At 36.7% G+C, this 22,195-nt stretch overlaps 1 protein-coding gene across 1 annotated transcript in view; it reads left to right on the top strand.

Annotated features, from left to right (window-relative positions):
* tln2b (talin 2b) overlaps positions 1 to 3,534 on the top strand; it is a 171,725-nt gene extending 168,191 nt beyond the window's left edge. Inside the window, exon 59 of the mRNA XM_016277766.1 lies at positions 376 to 3,534. Coding sequence (XP_016133252.1) covers positions 376 to 504 — 129 coding nt within the window. The 3' untranslated portion in view covers positions 505 to 3,534. The remainder of the gene's footprint in view (positions 1 to 375) is intronic.
* Positions 3,535 to 22,195: the final 18,661 nt, after the last annotated feature.

Genomic DNA, 22,195 nt, shown 5'->3' with positions numbered 1-22,195 from the left:
TTTCTTACGTAAATAGTCATAATCATGATGCATTCATGCATGAAACACAAGCCGAATGAGTTTGTGCAAATCATTTACTGTATGAAACCATGTTTACATTGTTGTTGTATTCATTCCTTCATAATCATTCAGGAAACTTCTGTCGTATTACGCATTCATTTTTGAAACATGAGCAGAATGAATCTGCATGAAATGTTTGTAAATCCATTGTAATGTACGTTTGTGCCTTCTCATGTCATGTCACAGCAGAAGGAATTTTTTTACAAGTTGTTCGTAATTTACACATGAATGGTTAAACAAGAAAGAATTTTCATGAATTCTCGTTTTTCACAAATGTTGCTCATTCAGCGACTAATGGTTTTGCATTATTTCCAGATCATTGCGGCTCAGGAGGAGATGCTAAGAAAAGAAAGGGAGTTAGAAGAAGCCCGGAAGAAACTCGCCCACATCCGACAGCAGCAATACAAGTTCCTGCCCAGCGAACTGCGAGAAGACCAGAGCTGAACACGTCTCGTCTGATTGGACGCGGATCATGATTGTTACGGATGATTGGCTGCTCCTTATATGCAGAGCTAGAGATGTCACACGTCATTGGTTGGTCATTGTCAGGTGACTTGTTAAAGTTAAATGTGATTGGCTCACATGGGATAAGCGCCACTGATTGGCTGTATTTTGGGTATGAATGGATTTCCTTTCTTGTTTTTGTTCTTGTTTTTTTTAAGGTGTAAAGCACTTGTTAGAGGTTTGCGTGACTGTGTGTTTTACGTATCAATAGTATGCCACTCATTGGCGATAGCTTACCATAAGGATCTCAATAACTAATCCTACGCAATATCAGTGCATCTAGTTTTATAATGAAACCAATGTGAAACTATTAATATCTGAACCTGGCTGCCAGACAAATTTTAGTTATGAAGTATGATGCCAGACCGTAAGCTTTCATTATTCGCACTCGCGTGACGATAAGCTTCAAACGCCTCTAGAATGCACTGCTCGATTCATACATATCCCCCTCTAGAACTGTATTATTGTTAGTAAGGTTATGAATTCTAGGTAGTTATAAGGAAAGAATGTACTGGTGCGCTTTGTCGTGTTATTTATTGTTAGCTTTAATAGAGTAGCTTCCAGCTTCTCTTTGCGTTTGTAGGTCTAGTTGGGGGCTCGAATGAGGTTGATTCATGCAAATAGAGTTTCATTCAGTCCTCTCTTCATACCTCAGCTGTGGCCCAGATTGTTACATTTCCCATGATTCCTCTGTGTGTCTAAACTTAGTCAGGTAGACAGCCCAAACACGACGGATATGTTCGGAATAACATGCTATCACACTACTCATACTATTTCTGCAGCATACTTTCAGTATGCAGATTTTCTGCATTAGAATAATCAGATGACATTCTGTATCCCACAATGCAATGCCAATTTTTCATTTCTGTTTTATGAATGAACAAAATGTAATACTAGCCTCAATTTTTGGCTGGCATACTAACCAAGTAATAGCCTTTTCAACAAAAAAATTGGATAAAAATGCAAAAAAATATATATATATTATAGGAAACGACATTATACGTAGGAATGTTATATCCCACAATGCATTGTGCTTCTTTTTTTCCAGTGTAATGAATGAACAAGAAGTAATACCAGCTTCAATTTTGGCTGATTTAAAATCGCCATACTACATACGTATATTTTATATGCGTCAAAATTTTCGAAGCCTTTTCTATAAAATTTGGATAAAAATGTGAAACAAAAAAGGGGGAAAATTTCTAAGACGTGCATAATAATAATAAATAATAATAAGGTCATGTTTCAACAATATAACACACTACACTACATTGCACAGTATGCGAATTGTCTGTATTGAAATAACCAGCTGACCTACTATTTTTGCCAAAATATGCAGTATGGAGAAACAGTACTCTGTGTGGAACACTATATCCCACAATGCAGTGCGCTCAAATTCATTTTTAATACTGTAGCATGCTACATATCTTTTTATTTGTGGCAAAATGTTCACATTTTTGGCACAAAATTGGATACAAATCCGAAAAACCTTTTGAAAACGATCTGAATTAAATGTGCGTAATAATGAGGTCATGTGTCAACAATTACTGTTTGCTTACTGCGCACTATTTAACATGCTATTTTTTAAATAGTAGACAGTAAACAGTGCTATTTTAAGTATTGAATAAACGCAATGCTGGCATTTCATTCCGAACATAACCTGCGTCTAGAGCTGCGTAAGAAGAAAAACTTTACGCAAAATGCGGCAAACAAACTACGTGGTGAGGTCATGTGACGACAATGTAGCATACTTACCGTTTGAAATGTTTATCAGTAAAGCGTAATAATCCAGACTGTTTCACATACTGTTTTTAAAACAATAGTAAGCATTATACAGTATATACTGTGCAGTATGCAGTACGCAGAGCGCTAGTATTCCATTCTGAACGCAGCCAGAATCTCAGTGTTGTACTTTCTAATATCACAGTTCTCATAAAACGCATTCGCTTGCATTTCTGGTCTACTTTGAGATTGTACTGGCATGGCTTTTAGGAGCACAGCAGGAAGCGCCACATCAGTAGCTTTGTTGGATTCAGTGGCGTCAGTGTAGTCTTACCTGCAAATAACACGTCTCTTCTGCTTATCGTGTACTTCGTGTGTGTTTTTGGTTTGAAAATCCCAGTGGAATTCCCGTTTGCGTTGTGTAGAATAACGTGTGGCACTTAACAAGCTGAGAACTGACTGTTGTGACTTCAGATCTGGACTGCATTGTGTCATAGTGCCTTATTCTGACTTCTTCAGTAGCTCAGTGTGTGCAAGTTGCTCTTAAATGCTGCTTGTGGACCAGGTTTCACTGGAATTTAATGTCTATCGATACTGAGCAAGTATAAACATCGTCCGTCTTCAGATGAGTAAAGCAGATGTCTTTTGTCCTTTTCAAACTAGCTTTGGATGTGTACAGCGTTGTTTCCAGTCTAACCCGCCGCGTTTGATGACTAAATCTGACGTCCATTGGGCGGCTATTTGATTCTGGTTTGCAATATTGTACCTACTGAAGCCTAAAGATGCACTTGCCTTGGCAGGCCGCTATACTGCCGTACCATGAACTATTTAGACAAAGTTAACAAACCACGAGTAGGAAAAGGAAGGATGTGATTGTTTCTGTCAGCACTGACTGCTTTCAGCTTGTCCACGTGAAGAAGAATATTAGAATGTCCCAAAAAAAGAACAAGGTTATCTTGCTTTTCATTTCAATAAACCACTATGTATGACGTTTAGTTTTTTTGTGTACTTCGAGTTATAGCTATAATGAAGATATTGCAATATGTGGTTGAACATGTGGTGTCTTTCAGTGGAGCCGAAGAAAGCAGCAAGAACTATCGCCTTCTTTTGAACTAGAGTTAGGGCTGTCTTTAATCAACTGACATAGTGACATTAATAATGATAATAATAATAATGAACATTAAAATGCTGTATGTATAATATTTATCTGGTCACGAAAGTATTTTTTGTATTGCCCTGAAAATAAAGAGTTTCAACAAAGTATGATTTGTGAAAGCATTTTTTGGGGGTAGCTGAGGGTTGATAATTACATGGTGTTAATTAGACAGGATTTGGTTATTATAATAGTACATTTTTAAGCAATAAATGGGTAACATTACTATAGTAATAACAGAAAATTGTGCATAAGTGCAAGCAACTATCCCTGAACCAAATCCTAACCTTAATTATATAGTAAATGTTAATTAATAATTATTAATATTAGTCAGTAATTAGTTGTATAATAATTACACTGTAATGAGAGCACGTGCAACAAGTGTGTGTGTGTGTGTGTGTGCGTGTGTGTGTGCGTGTGTGCATGCATGTGTGTGTGTAATATTCAATTGTATTTATTTTTTAAATATATATTTTTAATTAATTATTAAAGGGTTTTAATGAACTGTGAAAAAAATACTGTTTACATTTTATCTTGAAAAATAATTTTGTAGAATTATAATTTTTATCATTATTATTATTATTATTTGTGTTTGTATGTATTTTTCAAAATAAAATGTCCCTTATGAAAATTAGCCATGGTTTTATTAGTAAAAGTGTAGTGTTTTTTTGGCGTATTGATTACCATTTGAATAACCACAGTTTTACTACAAATACCATGGTTAAACTATGGTTAAGTGTAGCAAAAACATGCTTAATTTGCGGTTACTGTGGTTTAACTATAGTAACCATGTTACCTGTGTTTCTTTTTGTAATAGTAGTAGTAAAAACATGGTTACCAGCCCACATGAAAAAGTACTGTAGTAATTTATAGTAAATACTATAGTGTTTTTGAACCATAAAGTGTATTATTCTGTATATATTATAGTATTTACAACACTTTGTTAATGAATGCTAACTGTAGTGTTAACTATAGTGAACTGATAAACTAGTATATATTACCACAGCAACTATAGAATTACCACATCAAATTAATTCAAGTACTTTACTATAGTATTTTTTCATATGGGGGTATTTTTTTACATTTACTTTTAGTCATTTAGCAGACGCTTTTATCCAAAGCGACTTACAAATGAGGACGATAAAAGAAAATATTAAAAAATCAAAATAAAATAAAAAATCAAAATTCTTTTTTTATTATTATAATTATTTATATTTTTATAATTATTTCACAGTGTAAATGGATATGTTAAATTAATAATAATAAATGAATAACTGTCTTTTTTTATCATAGATCTTTTTTTTTTTGTATATCTACCAGAAATGTACCTTTAAATTTGCCATAAATTAGACTAAATACATTTCTTTAAAAAAAAAAAAGACCAAACAATTATTTATTTAAATATTATATATATCTCCTGTTGCTCCAGTTTTTGTCTAGTCTTGGTATAGAGCAGCTGTGGTAAGTTAGACATGCATCTACAAGTGTGTGTGTGTGTGTGTGTGTGTGTGTGTGTGTGTGTGTGTGTGTGTGTGTGTGTGTGTGTGTGTATTTTTGCTGAGATTCTTCACTGAAGCAGAGCAGACTAAATCTGTCCTTTTCTCTGACATAATTATATCCAAGTACACACTAAACCAAGCAAACGCTCTCAGTGTTTTTACGACCATTATAAACATTTAGGCACAGAAATGTGTTCACGTGCTTTCACTTACATTTTCTGCATTTTAATCTCATAAATATCCGTGCAGCATAGTTTCTAACGGCGGAGTAAAGGCGTTGTGACGCATTCTCTCCAGCAGGTGGCGCTGGTACTTCATGTGTTGTGGTCATTCTGGGGATTATATTGTGGATGGCTAAATTACAGTCTGTGTGACCAAAAAAGGACATGTGGCAGCTTTTGCTTCGTCTCCCGACAGCGAACTATAAGAACAGCATGTTCGACCCAAATGGGAGAGTAAAAAGAGGGTTAATAAAAAACTGCTGATATGAGGTGAGACAGAAACATGGTATTCTGTCAGTATCCATTAGATACCATATTCTAGATATTAAAGCCAGACAGAGGAAGTCCAGCAGACTAGAGTAAAGCTTATCTAATGAACACCATATTAGGCTGCCAAAGTGTGTTGAATGAGTCCAGCCTACTAAGAAAGAAAAAATAGTGGAGCCATTCAGTCTAGAAAATACACAGCATGCTGTAATAGTAGGGATGTTTTGGGTTTTGGCTCAGATTGGGTCAACTCTTTTCCTCCACTACATAAATCTGAATGTTCACTAAATATTATTGTTCTCATACTGTAACTATTATCGGGAGCTCAGCTGAGGTCCGTGGAGCGGCGCTGCTGTTAAAGTCCGATCTGAGGCATGATGGGAGACCTTGGAACCCTGTGTGGACTGGTATGGTTACTGGAAAACCCCACATTCACACATGCAGCAAGATCAGACTGTATAAAGTACTATTTAAAGGGATAGTTCGCCTAGTTTACTCACCCTCAAGCCCAAACCTTTATGACTGACCTTGTTCTGCAGAAATGGGTTTCTGCCTCTTTAAGCCACTGTAAAACCAATATTTGTTGATGCGGAATATGAATATTGGGTGGACACGTGCCTTTATGATGTTTATCAATGTTTATAATGAACCAAGCTTTTCACAAGATATTATTGATGTACTGGAGTGGTGTGGATTATTGTGATGTTTTTATCAGCTGTTTGGACTCTCATTCTGACGGCACCCATTCACTGCAGAGGATCCTTTGGTGTGCAAGTGATGTACTGCTACGTTTCTCCAAATCTTTTCTGATGAAGAAACAAACTCATCTACATCTTGGATGGCCTGATAGTGAGAGAATTTTTAGCTCATTTTAATTTCTGGGTGAACTATTCTTTGACAGATTGTAAAAATATATGCAGTCCGTCATTGTTGATGTGCTAATATTGTGTGCTAATATTCAACTGTATGAGCAGCACATGCCGTACTGTCGGTTTCCTGTCAGCTGGACACATTTTTGTGAAATTAGAGGCTTTGTTTGGATTGCTGTATTCGTACCACAGGAATGACGCTGGTATTGTGCGGGCAGTGGTCACATTTCTGTCTGATATGCTTTGAGGATTTATGACTCATGAAGCTGCTAATATTTGAAGTTTTGTAATATTTGTTGAGCAAAAATGCTCTTCTCAGAGATTCTTACACACAGGACTTTTTATTTTTACACATCTGGTTCTTGAGTTGATTAAGAAATGATGTGTGTGTGTGTGTGTGTGTGCGCGCGTGTGTTTTTGTGACAAATGAGGACATAAATTTGTATAATGACAAGTATATGACATTACAAGGAGAAGGTGACTTTTCAGGACATTACCCCATGTCCCCACTTTTCAAAACGCTTATAAATCACACAGAATGGAGTGTATTGAAAATCTGAAATAGCACACAGTTTCCTGTGAGGGGTAGGTTTTGGTGTAGGGCAATAGCACATACAGTTTGTACAGTATAAAAACCATTACGCCTATGGGATGTCCCCACTTTTCACAAAAGCAAACCTGTGTGTGTGTGTGTGTGTGTGTGTGTGCATGTTTATGTGGTTTATGAGGACACAAATTTGTATAATAACATGGGTATGACATAGGTATTACAACGAGAAGGTGATTTATGAGGACATTTTCAGTGTCCCCGTAATTCAAAAGGCTTATAAATAATTCAGAATGAGTTTTTTTGAAAATCTAAAAATGCAGAAAGTTTCCTGTAAGGGGTAGGGTTGGTGTAGGGCAATAGAAAATACGGTTTGTACAGTATAAAAACCATTACGCCTATGGAGACTCCCCATAAACCATAAAAACAAACCTGTGTGTGTGTGTGTGTGTGTGTGTGTGTGAATTCCACAGAGTTGGACATGTGAAGATCAGCCATCTGCTCTGAGGACTTCAGGTATTCATGATAACTGAAGTGCACGGCAGTTTTATTTTCCAGTGATCTTAACATCACATCAGGCCTGAAGTGGAATTCTTCCCAAAGAAGAAAAGGGCAAAATAAGGGGAAACATTGTTGTCACAGCTGTTTGACTAATTTTAAGCAACGCTCTTGCCTAGGAATGAAAAGCAGCTCACATTTGTTTGCTTTGCCGTGTTTCCATTGTTAATGAATTTCTGTACGTTAACACTGCTCTCAGTGCCTTCAAATCTGACACTTCGTCTGCCAAAATATGTTTTGTGAAAATTGAATTGGCTACACATCAGGGTTATTGTAGTTAACTAAAACCATTAAAAATAAATAAATAAAATACAATTTCATTACTTTTAAAGAACTAAAACGGCAATAAAAGTAATTAAATCTATATGGACATATTTTTACAAAATGACAAAAACACAGAACCAAATTACTAAAATGTTGACTTAAATTAAAATGAAAGCGGAAAATATAAAAATGAGCTTAATTCAAAATGTCAATAAAAACTATAATAGTACCTTAATGATATTAAAATAACACTGCAACACATACAGGCTGTGGAATTGGAATGACGTAGAAGAAAGTACTTTACTGCACACAATCAAAAGGTTTTACAACAAAACAAATAATTACATCATTCATTTGGAAGGAATTTGATGTATGATTTATTTCCTGAAATGTTGAATGTTTTATATGACAAACTATTGTTATGACTAAAATCAAAAATTGTATTATGACAAAATATCCGCTTATAAAAAAATGTATATGGACAATATTTTTATTTAGTCATGTATTTGGTCAATTATAATGAAATTAGATACAAAATTGCCATAAAAATAAAATATTATAAACTAAAAATATAATTAAATTAAATATATATTTATTAGCGCTGTCAAATCATTAATCGTGATTCATCACATCCAAAATAAAAGTTTTTGTTTACATTATATATGTATGTGTACTGTGTATATTTATTATGTATATATAAATACACACACATACAGTATATATATTTAAAATATTTACGTTTATACATTTATATATTCATATACTTATGTTATATTGTATATAAATATATTTCATATATAAACATAACATATTTTCTTAAATATATACATGCATGTGTGTGTATTTATATATACCTAATAAATTTACACAGTACACACACATATATTAAGTATACAAAAACTTTTATTTTGGATGCGATTAATCGTTTGACAGCACTCATTTTTATTGTCATTTTAAATGTTGATTATATGTAATGTTTCTGAAAATATCAAAATATTAAATGAAATGGGTGATTCAAATGTATAATTTCTTTATTTAATTCGATGTCTTATTCCTTAAATTCAAGTCTGAATTAAACTGTGCATCCTGCATTCTAACACAATTTTAAATAAAGCACTGAATTGGCATTTTCAATTCTATTGTACAGTATGATCCTGTTAGTTGTGAGATCACGTGAATAATGTCGCCAAGAACCAGCGTCTCTTAAACACAGTCAGTCTTCTTTGTGTAGACGAGAAGGAATCTGCTTGGAGAGGCGCATCTTTTGAGAGTAAACTCAGCAGGCGTGATGGAATGGTCCGGACTGTACACATGCCTATTTTAGGCTTGTTCGTGAAAGGGGTTGCCCAATTTCCGTGTGGTGTCATCCCTGAGGTGCGAGACTCATGGGATGCTATCCGTGCTCTCCAGGGTGGCTGTTTATTGTCCTGTGAGAGGTTATTACAGCACATTTCCAAATACAGCGTGCTGTCATCTGTTCTTAGTTAGCAGTGTCTGCTAAGACAAGCATCACTACGATTAATACTTAGAATTAGGGATCTGAACAAATGTTTAAAACCCATTAACTTACAATGAAGAAAGAACACAATCGATTTCTAGGGTCTTTTAGCTTGGACCAGTATGTAAACAACTAGCAACCACTCAGAATGGCCTAGAAACCTCATGGTTGCTCACTTAAAAACAAACTATGAACACCTTGGACAAAAATTGAAACATTCAAAACAATTCATAAAAACTATAGTAGTAAAATAAGTAAAAGGTACAAAAATGAACACAGAAATGTGCATTTACTGTAGTAATGATATACTAAAATAGAACTATTACGGTAAATGTAAATTTCTGAGTTCATTTCCATAGTTCTTCTGGGTTAAATTTCACCGAGTAAATATAAATACCTGTCTTTTCACACTCTTCGTGTCTGGTTCTACTTTCTCCAAACTTTCCCTTGAGGAACTTCAGGGAACATATGTATTTTTTGTTTTTGCAGGCCAGTGTCTGCACCCGTGGGGGACGTTTGGTCTGAGGATCACATTAATAACCTCTGGTCTGTGCATCAGCTGAGACGGACGACCTACTGACCTGCCTCAGGAGGCCCACTGGGACACCGTCCTGCTGAAAAGATGTGAGGAGTAGAAAAAGAGTAGTTTCTGGTATAGGTATAGACAAACCGGTATTGACACAGGAGTAAAGGCAATACACTAAACTATAGACAATAAACTATATTAATGTCCACAACAAGGGGGGATAACATTATATTTATGATCAAATTGCACTGCTTTAAATGCTCTGCTGCATAGTCTGTTTTTTAAATGATTGAACTCTTTAAAGTTGGATGGATTCTGATTGGTCAGATCAGTTTGAAAAAAAGTAAATCTGAAAGTGTTTCTAACGATATTTGTTTCTCTGTGCTGTTGTCATTATAGTTGTGGTGTAGACTTTCCTTTTCTCACAGAATTTAAACAGTTATTAAACTTTATAGTTATTGTTATAATTGGGGTGAATGGCTCTTAAAGGGATAGCTCACCCAAAAACACATATTCTGTCATCATTTACTCACCCTCAAGTTGTTCCAAACCTGTATGAGTTTCTTTGCTCTACTGAATACAAAAGAAGATGTTTTGAGGAATGTCGGTACGCAAACAGTTGATGGTAGCCATCGACTTCCATAGTATCGGACTTCCATAAAATTACTATGGAAGACAGTGGGGACCAGAAACTGGTTACCCAAATTTCTCAAAATATCTTCTTTTGTGTTCAGCAGAAGAAAGAATCTCATACAGGTCTGGAACAACTTGAGGGTGAGTAAATAATGACAGAATTTTAATTTTTAGGTGAACCCTTAAGGAAATTGCTTTAACATGTTTCTGTTCTCTCACTTGAGTAACATAATTATGAGTTGTACATCAGTGTTCAGTCCAGTACTTTAGCCAGAAAACTGTGTAGCAGTGAAGGTATGTCATTTGAACATGAACATGGCCTGAACATGATATGCATGAAAAACAAGTTATCATGGACACAAATTTAATACACACTTTAATTAATTAGTTCCCTCTCTTTAGATGACTACGTTGTACTAATTTGCCAAGACTTAACGAAACTAAAACAAGGAATGAATTAGTATGTGGCCATGAATGAATATTTTGTGGGAATTTATTCACGACAATTTAACCAAATATAGCTCAACTGGCCACATTTGAAGTATTAAAACAAGAGAACAAATTAGTACAACATGGGCACAAATTAAAGAATTCATGCATGTCATGTGCAGGACTCCATACATTTGAAATAAAAACAAAACTTAAACATAAAACATACATAAACCTTTGGCAGCTTTAAAATGTAGTGTACTAAACTGTACATATTTGAGGTAGTTAGTGGTTTCCCACAGGTGTTTGGTGGACAATTTTTGTAATATTCTTTAAGTGGTCCACTACTTTAAAATGTTTGCAAACCAGTGCTCTGATTTCTGCTGTTGGCTATCGGATAAGGAATCTTCCATGCTGTTCCACTAACCGTGGTGTGACTAGGTGTCAGCATTTCTGAGTCAGCAATGATGCCACTGATATATCTGGATTCGAGCTCATGCTGGACACCAAATACTTGAGGTGAAGAGCTAGTGTCTTTTAGCACCCTAAAGCTGGCACTGGTTTGAAGAACGCTTTCAACCATCTGGGCACACCCTTCCGTCTTCATGACACCTCTCCTCAGACAGGCACATCAAACTGTCCTCACAGACATTTTATAGACCAGCATTTGAGCCTTTCAACACCTCGCAAATAGATCAGCATTGGTCGTTTTAAATGCTACAAGTGAATTTAGCCATCACATCATTATAGTGTATGGTTGCAGGTTTGTTTGTTCTAGTCTGGACCAGCATGGAAGTTCAGTTAAGATGGTCTGAGCACTTTGAGAAGTACCAGAGACAAAAGCTTAGAGATGTTGGCAGCGATAGTGCACCGTTTATTCATGAGTGCTAGCCTGGAACCGTCAGAATTAGTTTTTGGTGTAATGCAACACCTTGCTGTCTCGTTCTTAGAAAGGAAACCTCCCAATCCAGGAGGTTTTTTGTCAAGAAAAGAAGCCAAGCCACATCTTTTTGCAGAACAAAAGTCCTGCCGTAAGCGTTTTCTTTCTTTTTCTGTCTCGCTGCTGTGGCTTTCCCCACCCAAAGGCTACTAAAGCTGAATAAACAGCAGTGAACAAGGGCTTGCTGAGTTTCTGGAAATATGCGGAGGAAATGGGTCTCTCGTTTAGACAAATGGCCCACTTTTGAGAGAAGTCAAATGAGCCTGCAGGGACCAAACAGCAGGTTGGAGAATATGTTGCTTTCAGTCACATGACCGCTGTTAAAGTCTAGATTATACTCTATGAGCCTTAAAAACATTTACTGCCACCCCAGATATTCAATATTTTGTTTAAATAGCAATGTCAGTAGCAAGCTGTTTGGGGTGGTGCAACCTAATGTTTAAAGCTGTGGGTTGGAAACTGAAAGGCTGTAGGTTCAAATCCCACAAGTAATTCATTATCTACCACAATTGTGTTCTTTATGAAAGGCTGTATATTCAAATCCCACATGTAATTCATAATCTAATGAAAGCTGTAATGAAACGCTGTAGCTTCAAATCTCACATGTAATTCATTATTTACCATAATTGTGCACTTTATGAAAGGCTGTAGGTTCAAATCTCACACGTAATTAATAATCTGTCACAATTGGACTCTTTGTGAAAGACTGTAGGTTCAAATCCCACATGTAATTCATAATGTAATGAAAGCTGTAAAGAAGCGCTGTAGGTTCAAATCCTACACGTAATTCATAATCTGCCACAATTGGACTCTTTGTGAAAGGCTGTAGGTTCAAATCCCACACGTAATTCATAATCTAATGAAAGCTGTAATGAAACGCTGTAGCTTCAAATCTCACATGTAATTCATAATCTGCCACAATTGGACCCTTTGTGAAAGGCTGTAGGATCAAATCTCATATGTAATTCATAATCTGCCACAATTGGACTCTTTGTGAAAGGCTGTAGGTTCAAATCTCACATTTAATTCATAATCTAATGAAAGCTGTAATGAAATGCTGTAGGTTCAAATCTCACATGTAATTCATAATCTAATGAAAGCTGTAATGAAATGCTGTAGGTTCAAATCCCACGTGTAATTCATAATCTAATGAAAGCTGTAATGAAATGCTGTAGGTTCAAATCCCACGTGTAATTCATAATCTAATGAAAGCTGTAATGAAACGCTGTAGGTTCAAATCCCACACGTAATTCATTATTTACCATAATTGTGCATTTTATGAAAGGCTGTAGGTTCAAATCTCACACGTAATTAATAATCTGTCACAATTGGACTCTTTGTGAAAGACTGTAGGTTCAAATCCCACACGTAATTCATTATTTACCATAATTGTGCATTTTATGAAAGGCTGTAGGTTCAAATCTCACACGTAATTAATAATCTGTCACAATTGGACTCTTTGTGAAAGACTGTAGGTTCAAATCCCACACGTAATTCATTATTTACCATAATTGTGCATTTTATGAAAGGCTGTAGGTTCAAATCTCACACGTAATTAATAATCTGTCACAATTGGACTCTTTGTGAAAGACTGTAGGTTCAAATCCCACATGTAATTCATTATTTACCACAATTGTGCTTTTCATGAAAGGCTGTAGGTTAAAATCCCATTCATAACCTACTGAAAGCTGTAATGAAACACTATAGGTTTGAATCCCACACAGAATTCATAATCTAATGAAGGCTGTGATGAAATGCTATAGGTTCAACTCCCACATGTAATTCATAATCTGCCACCACTGTGCTCTTGATAAAAGTTTGTAGGTTCAACTCTCAGAAGTATTCCATAATCTACCACCATTGTACTCTCAATGAATAATTCAAGGTTTAAATCCCAAACAGGTATTTAAATATATAGAAGCCCATTTCTACCTCAGAGTAAAAGCATAAAAAGGTCATTGCGACTTTATTTCTAACTGCAACTTTCTATCTCCAATGTGATTTTATGTCTTGCAGTCACGTTTTATCTCCCAAATGTGACTTTGTTTCTCGTAATTGCAAATGCATATCTCTCAATATGACTTTGTTTTGCATTGTGACTTTTTATCTCAGAATTGTGTTTGTCATAATTGTAACTTTATTTTTCAATGACTTTATATCTCACAAATGTGATTTTATTTCCTGTATTTGAAATTTTATTTTCTCACAATTGTACATTTGTATCTTGCAATGTGACTTTGTATATCACAATTGTATTTGTGACTTTGTCTCGTACTTAAAATTTATTTTCTCATAATTGTAACCGTATATCTCAAAATTGCTGCCTTGTTTCTAGTTGTTTAGACAATATCTGATTATGTGACTTTATGATATTTTGCAATGCTACTTTATTTTGTATTTTAAACTTTATCTCAGAATTACCTTTTTTTATTTTTCACTCAGAGCTGGAAACAAACCTCCGTAATAATATGGTTATGTTTGTCAGTCCAAGCATGTAATGAGTCAAGAATGAGTAAAAACTTTTTGATTCTGGTTCATTTATCACAGTGTAAATGGAGAGTCAAATTGAGTGCATTGCATTATACAGTGGGTACGGAAAGTATTCAGACCCCCTTAAATTTTTCACTCTTTGTTATATTGCAGCCATTTGCTAAAATCATTTAAGTAAATTTTTTTTCCTCATTAATGTACACACAGCACCCCATATTGACAGAAAAACACAGAATTGTTGACATTTTTGCAGATTTATTAAAAAAAGAAAAACTGAAATATCACATGGTCCTAAGTATTCAGACCCTTTGCTCAGTATTTAGTAGAAGCACCCTTTTGATCTAATACAGCCATGAGTCTTTTTGGGAAAGATGCAACAAGTTTTTCACACCTGGATTTGGGGATCCTCTGCCATTCCTCCTTGCAGATCCTCTCCAGTTCTGTCAGGTTGGATGGTAAACGTTGGTGGACAGCCATTTTTAGGTCTCTCCAGAGATGCTCAATTGGGTTTAAGTCAGGGCTCTGGCTGGGCCATTCAAGAACAGTCACAGAGTTGTTGTGAAGCCACTCCTTCGTTATTTTAGTTGTGTGCTTAGGGTCATTGTCTTGTTGGCAGGTAAACCTTCGGCCCAGTCTGAGGTCTTGAGCACTCTGGAGAAGGTTTTCGTTTAGGATATCCCTGTACTTGGCCGCATTCATCTTTCCCTTGATTGCAACCAGTCGTCCTGTCCCTGCAGCTGAAAAACACCCCCACAGCATGATGCTGCCACCACCATGCTTCACTGTTGGGACTGTATTGGACAGGTGATGAGCAGTGCCTGGTTTTCTTCACACATACTGCTTAGAATTAAGGCCAAAAAGTTCTCATCAGACCAGAGAATCTTATTTCTCACTATCTTGGAGTCCTTCAGGTGTTTTTTCATGTGTCTTGCACTGAGGAGAGGCTTCCGTCGGGCCCCTCTGCCATAAAGCCCCGACTGGTGGAGGGCTGCAGTGATGGTTGACTTTCTACAACTTTCTCCCATCTCCCGACTGCATCTCTGGAGCTCAGCCACAGTGATCTTTGGTTTCTTCTTTACCTCTCTCACCAAGGCTCTTCTCCCCCGATAGCTCAGTTTGGCTGGACGGCCAGCTCTAGGAAGGGTTCTGGTGGTCCCAAACGTCTTCCATTTAAGGAATGGAGGCCACTGTGCTCTTGGGAACCTTAAGTGCAGCAGAAATTTTTTTTGTAACCTTGGCCAGATCTGTGCTTTGCCACAATTCTGTCTCTGAGCTCTTCAGGCAGTTCCTTTGACCTCATGATTCTCATTTGCTCTGACATGCACTGTGAGCTGTAAGGTCTTATATAGACAGGTGTGTGGCTTTCCTAATGAAGTCCAATCAGTATAATCAAACACAGCTGGACTCAAATGAAGGTGTAGAACCATCTCAAGGATGATCAGAAGAAATGGACAGCACCTGAGTTAAATATATGAGTGTCACAGCAAAGGGTCTGAATACTTAGGACCATGTGATATTTCAGTTTTTCTTTTTTAATAAATCTGCAAAAATGTCAACAATTCTGTGTTTTTCTGTCAATATGGGGTGCTGTGTGTACATTAATGAGGAAAAAAAATTAACTTAAATGATTTTAGCAAATGGCTGCAATATAACAAAGAGTGAAAAATTTAAGGGGGTCTGAATACTTTCCGTACCCACTGTATATAATAAAATATCCCGTTCAGTGTCTCATTTTGACAAATGTGCCATGCTGTCCAAGTATTGAAATTTTGCAAACTGTGCATGAGTAGTTTGTAATTCTGAACATTGGTTTGGATCACAGCAACAGTGAAATTACAAATTAATGACATGATCAGCGATTGATTGAGGCTAAGCAAATCATATTCTGATAAGGTTCAAGGTTTTGCAGGTAAAAATGCTCCAATAAATCATTATTTCATTCATTTTACTTTTCTTCTATTTCTTTTTTTATTATCTTCTATTCTTGCAAAGATAAAAGAGCCCTAATGTTAACCATGTTTCTCCCATCTGATTGGAGATCTTTCAAAGAATCTGACCCTTGATTTTCAGACTTTCATCAGACGTCCTCTTTCATCTCTTTCACGATGAGGTTTTTCCTCCTCAAAGCTTTGAGGGGATATTAGACATCACACTGCTGACTGTTAACATCCCATGCCAGTTTTCATAAAACATCATAAGCTCAACATCAGATTTTATGACTAAGTTCAGTACAGTCAGCAGAGGAGTTGATCTTAGATGAATTCCTCTGACTGATCTTGGCCTCTCTCCCATTTCTTCCAGCTCTCAGACAGGAAGTGTGAACCCCCCACCAAGACTGATATGAGAACAGTCACAGCATCTGAACAAATACTGACAGGGTCACGAGGGCCTGATCTGGGATGAGCGGACAGCTTGTCAAGAGGTGTGGGTTTCTTTGGTATGTCTCACTCAAAACAACTTGCAGTTGTGACGCAGAGTCACCGTTAACATTTTGTCTGTGTGTCCCAAGTGACTGTGTGTTTCACTCACTCAAAACCAGGAATGCCCTAGGCTTCCCATTCAAGTGTCTAATGTCACAAACCAACAGACAAAGTTCATGGTTCGTGGAGTCAATATATTTTCATTTTGGCCTTTGCATGTTGGTAAGCTAATGTGTTATAGTGTGGGTACACAAATAGCACTCTCTACGTTAAGTGCACAAGAGAAATAGTATATTCCAATAGAGTCTGATATTAGCATGTTGATAAGCTAAAGTGTAATGTGTACACAAAGCATATTATATTCCAACAGTTTTGTGTTACCATGTTGCTAAGTTAATGTCTTAGTGCTAATATGCTAATATGTAATGTGTACAAATAACGTGCTTTATAATAAGTGCATAGGAGAATCAACAATATATTCCAATACAGTTTGATGTTAGCATATTGCTAAGCTAATGTGTTATTGCTAAAGTAGGGTGACCATATGTGCCATTTTCCCTAAAATATCTGTGTTTTGGCTTTGTTTGCATGTGCAGACCGATCGGTGTATGACATCAAAATACCATACAGACGGTTCCTTATGCTTTCAAAATGCTCTCGAGGTATTTTGATGTAATACACCGATCGGTCTGCACATGCAAACAAAGCCAAAACCTAGATATTTTAGGCAATATAGAAATCCTGGCAAAGACGCGTCCTGGGAAAATGGCACGTATGGTCACCCTATGCTAAAGTGCAGTGCGTACACAAATATAGCACTTTCCACAATGAGAATGGGAGAATCTATTCCAATAGAGGTTTGTGTGTTATCAATATAGCTAAAGGTAATGTGTTAATGCTAATATGCTATTGTGTAATGTGTACAAATATCGCTCTTCATGACAAGTCTAAAGTAAAATCAACAGTACATTCCAATGGTGTTAGCATGTTGCTAAAGTGTAATGCGTACACAAATAGGACACTAGACGATTATGGCAAGGGAGAATCAACAAAATATTCCAATATAGTTTGGTGTTAGCATGTGGCTAAGTTAATGTGTTAACGTGTACAAATAGCACTCTTAATGATAAGTGCAGAGGGAAATCAAATCAACAATATATTTCAATAGAGTTTGCAGATAGCGCTAATATGCTCATGTGTAATGCATACAAATAACGCTCTTCATGGTAAGCCTACTGGATAATTAACAATATATTCCCATATAGTTTGGTGCTAGCATTTTGCTAAATTAATGTGTTAGTTCTAATATGTGATGCAAATGTAAATTCATTTGGCTTGTTCGTCATCTTAAAAATTCTCTGAGCTCATTGCAATGCATTCTGGTGATGTTTTTTTTTTTACCTACCTGTACCCATCTTTTATGCCAGATGATGCCTTAGAATAGAGTCTAAGTAGACAGCACACTACGTTTTGCAACAGACAGGCCAAAGAGCTACTCCAGAAATGCATGTATCCTCAGGTAAACCGTCCAGTCTCCTCATTTAGCCCTAATTGATTTGTCTCGACTGAGAGAGTTGAACATGACACATGGTCAGTAATGAAGATGAGCACATACCCAGAGGTTTTATAGCTCAGTGAAATGGAAACAAAACTATTTAGGAAGCCGTAAACTCAACAGCGGAGCTCATCATGTCAGCACTCAGCACCCAGCTCCATATATGGGAAGATCTGCTACTGCTCCCGTGGAAAGTTTTCACCTACTGACATCCAGGAATGGGAAAAAAAATGGGCAAATATCGATGAAGTTCTGTCAATGTCACCACTAAGTATACTAACACACATGCTAAATTGCCTCAATGTCAATTTCGCGACCAAGCTGTCCAAAGCATCTGACTTCAGACCTGAATGTTCTGCTGTTGAGACTAGATAGATAGTCCTTATACATACCTTAGTTTAGTGGAGTTTGTCACCAGAACAGCTTGAAAACTTTGCACCAGTGAATCTCCTAAATGAGGCTCATCAGTGCAGAGAATTCCTGATCTCCATCCGGCCATGATGCCGTTATGGAATCTCTTATCTCGAGGATGCAAAATAAAGCAAACTGCCAGTAAGCGCTTTGTTGACTCATTCCCAACAGTGTCCAAGTGTTCAACACTGGAGGACTGGATTTCTATGCTGATTTTCAAAGCTAGATGGTATTTGCAGTATTTGATTTTTAGTCTTTTTAACTTGTTTATCCATTTATTTTCAAGTGGAAATGGATCTACTGAACATCTGGAGGAGAATAATCGCTGTCATCTCTTGTCTCATATGAATTCACCTTACTGGTCATATGATGGTGGTCTGTCTAGCATGAGATATGGCTCTTAAGTTTTTTCCAGCTGTGTTAGTAGAGCACAAACAAACAATTCTTAGGGAGGAACCCTCACTAGCCCACAACTATTCAACCATTATGGCTGCCACCCGCATCAAACAGACTTTCAGACAAGAAAAAAGAAAGCCCTCAAATGAATCACATTCCACTGCCAAAGGTGCTTGTTTTTCACATTATCATGAGTGATGTGAAATGCAGAGGAGTTTGTCTGCTTATTTTCCTCTCCATTTTTATGACCAGGGAGTTGCTTTACTGACAGATAACAATTTGGTCAACAGCTTAAAATAAGTGGAGGAGATACAGTATGTAGTTCCCGGAGTGACTGGCTGCTTGGTAATTTGAAGGCTGTTCATGTGAGAATACTGTCTTGCCACATCGCACTGAAGGGCAGAATGAAAGCCGTGATCATTCTATTGTGGTTATAGGAAGAGAAGGGCATTTTTGGTGTCATGTTTTTTCAAACTAACTTCTCTTGGCAGAACATCCCGATGGCAGTTTCTCCCATAATAGTTATGATTTATGTATGCACATGACACAAAGGCTGTTCCAAAGTAGTCAGGAAAATTATGCTACTCTACAAGACCTCTTTTTTTTGACAGAAAAATAGTAAGTATTGCATGTGTATTTTTTTTAGTAATAAGGCAATCTCAGAATGCATTGTGACTAATAAATGGTACAAAGAAAAAAAAAAGGAAAAGTTGACTTCTTCAAATTTGAGTATTTTTATTTGGTTCTAGAGAATACTGATAAAAAAATTTTTTTAATCATCTAACTTTTTCCCAATGCAATGCAACTGTTTCCAACGTGATTGCATAATGTGTGAAGTTGCAGATGTGCATCGCAGAGCTAGTGCAAGACGAGCATTTGTGATTAAAAAGTATATACATTTGTTTTTTTTTGTTTTTTTTTTCAGAAAATGGCCAATCGGTTCGATAGATAAGACTCTAATTCCTCGGCTGGGTTCGTGTACAGTCATTTGAAGCTGCATTGAAACTCCAGTTTGGACCTTCAACCCATTGGTCCACATTGAAGCCCACTACATGGAGAAAAATCCTGGAATGTTTTCCTCAAAAACCTTTATTTCTTTTAGACTGAAGAAAGAAACATGAATATCTTGGATGACATGGGTGAGCAAATTATCAGGAAATTTTAATTCTGGAGTGAACTAGTCCTTTAATGTGAATTTGTTGTCGTATCCCATTTACTGCTTTCATATGTGAAGCCAAACACTTCAGATGTGTCTGAACCACGTTATCCAACTGAACTGCACTGCACATACCAAATATCTGCTGATTAAATGCCATTATAATGCAGTGTTGGACAGCTATCCAACTAATCACTACTGTTTCCCGAAACCGCAGCGATATCGTCACATATCCATCGTTTGAACCACATTGGGTTGACAGTATATGACTGCTGTTAATGACGTCATGCGCAGACAGTGGAGTAATAGCTTCTACTAATTAATCAATTCGAGATCTCTGAGATGCTGCTGTAACGAACATGGCACCTGAGGACTACTTCACTATTTTGGTTCTCTGTCCTTTTGCTTTATTTGATGTTTGATTCATCGTGGGTTCCCACTTACAGTACATCATACTCTGGGGTTCCCTTATGCATTTATGCATATGCAGACTCTTCAAAAATTGTATTTATTGAGGACACGCTAAAATATATATTGAATGTACATATATTTAAAATGAATGAAAGATACAGTATATAGTGTACTGCATGTTAGCTTGCTTATTGTGCACAAAAGCATGATCTATGCAAGTTCAAATATCATATTAACAAGAAACTATGCTTCTAACCACAGGTCGAGAGCTGTAGTTCCAGCTATGTAAGTTTGCAATGCTAATTGCGAATGTTCGTTTGAATTATAGTTTTGGGAAACACCAAATCGTTGAACTATGTTGGTAACGACGGAACTTGTGACCACAGTTGGCTAACATGCTTTTAGGAAACGCACCCCTGGATGGCATGCCAACTTGAATACCACCACGCAAACCACAAAACCTAAGTTTTATTCAAATTCAGCAAAATTCTCTACTTTAGATTTCTATGGGGAAATACACAGAATAGCTAGGAGCTTGGGTTATAATAAAAGTACATTCTGCTAGAATGCTGCCTACTGTAGTATGTGGACTGCAGACAGTGAGACTCCTTACAGAGTTCAGGAGCAGTTTCAAATCAGTGCCAAATAATAAAAGAATCCGCCCCTATCGTCCTCATCTCTGCCTTGGGCTGTAGTCACGTAGGCCTTACAGTAGACATGCACTGGCGTTCAGGGCGAAAATCTACCCGAGCCCACCACCGCCAGGCATTTCTCCCGTCCCTGCTGAGAGACCAGCTCAGCTCCGATCTCTCTCAAACAGCTTGCAGCAGCAGAATGCTGCACATCTCTTTAATGGGTACCAACAATCCAAACATGAGACCCCTTATGCCAGGGTTTATTAAGTACACAGCCCATAAAGCGATCTAGTTCACCTCTCTCCTCATGTCCATCTGTGTGAGTCTTATAGCCTCATGTGGTTTGGTTGGCCTGTTGGTTTTTGTGTTGCAGGAATTTGTTTGATTTCCGCTGTGAAGAGTTTGTAGGATCATTATTGCAAAACATACCCTGACAGATCAGGTCTCAAAGTGAAGTGGTCCTTTATCACCCTGAAATTGTTTATTTTGCCATCATGACTACATTACACTCTTAAAGGTTTTCACAGTGATGCCAAAGAAGAAACTATTTTTTGGATCTTCATAGAACCTTTCAGTGAAAAGTTCTTAAATTTGTGAATTTGTGCATTTAAAAGGCTCCATGGATGTTGAAGATTCTTCATAGAACCATCAATGCCAATAAAGTATCTTTATTTTTAAGAGTGTATCCTATTTATGTGGCTTTATTTACTAAAATAAATAAAGAAATGGATATGAGAAAGACAACACAAAGTGATGCAAGAGACTAGTACTATAGGATTTTGGTTACCTGAGACAATAGTCATTATATATACTGTAATATTTCACCACAGAAAGATGCAACTGACCAATCAGAATCAAGCATTTCAGAGAGCTCTGAAATTAAAAGTATGCCTTGCACATGACATAAAGAGAAAAATAGATAACGCAGATATTACTAAAGAATTAGTTTCCATGACTTGTTCATTTGTGGCCGTGTTTCATTAGTTAACTTCTTTTAGCTTGTGGCCACATTTAACTAATTATTTCTCATTTTA

Source organism: Sinocyclocheilus grahami, unplaced genomic scaffold (genome assembly GCF_001515645.1).
Source record: "Sinocyclocheilus grahami isolate Dianchi unplaced genomic scaffold, SAMN03320097.WGS_v1.1 scaffold115.1, whole genome shotgun sequence".
NCBI classification, from domain to species: domain Eukaryota; kingdom Metazoa; phylum Chordata; class Actinopteri; order Cypriniformes; family Cyprinidae; genus Sinocyclocheilus; species Sinocyclocheilus grahami.
Note: the sequence above shows the minus strand (reverse complement) of the source record. Positions and strands in the feature narration are given on the sequence as shown.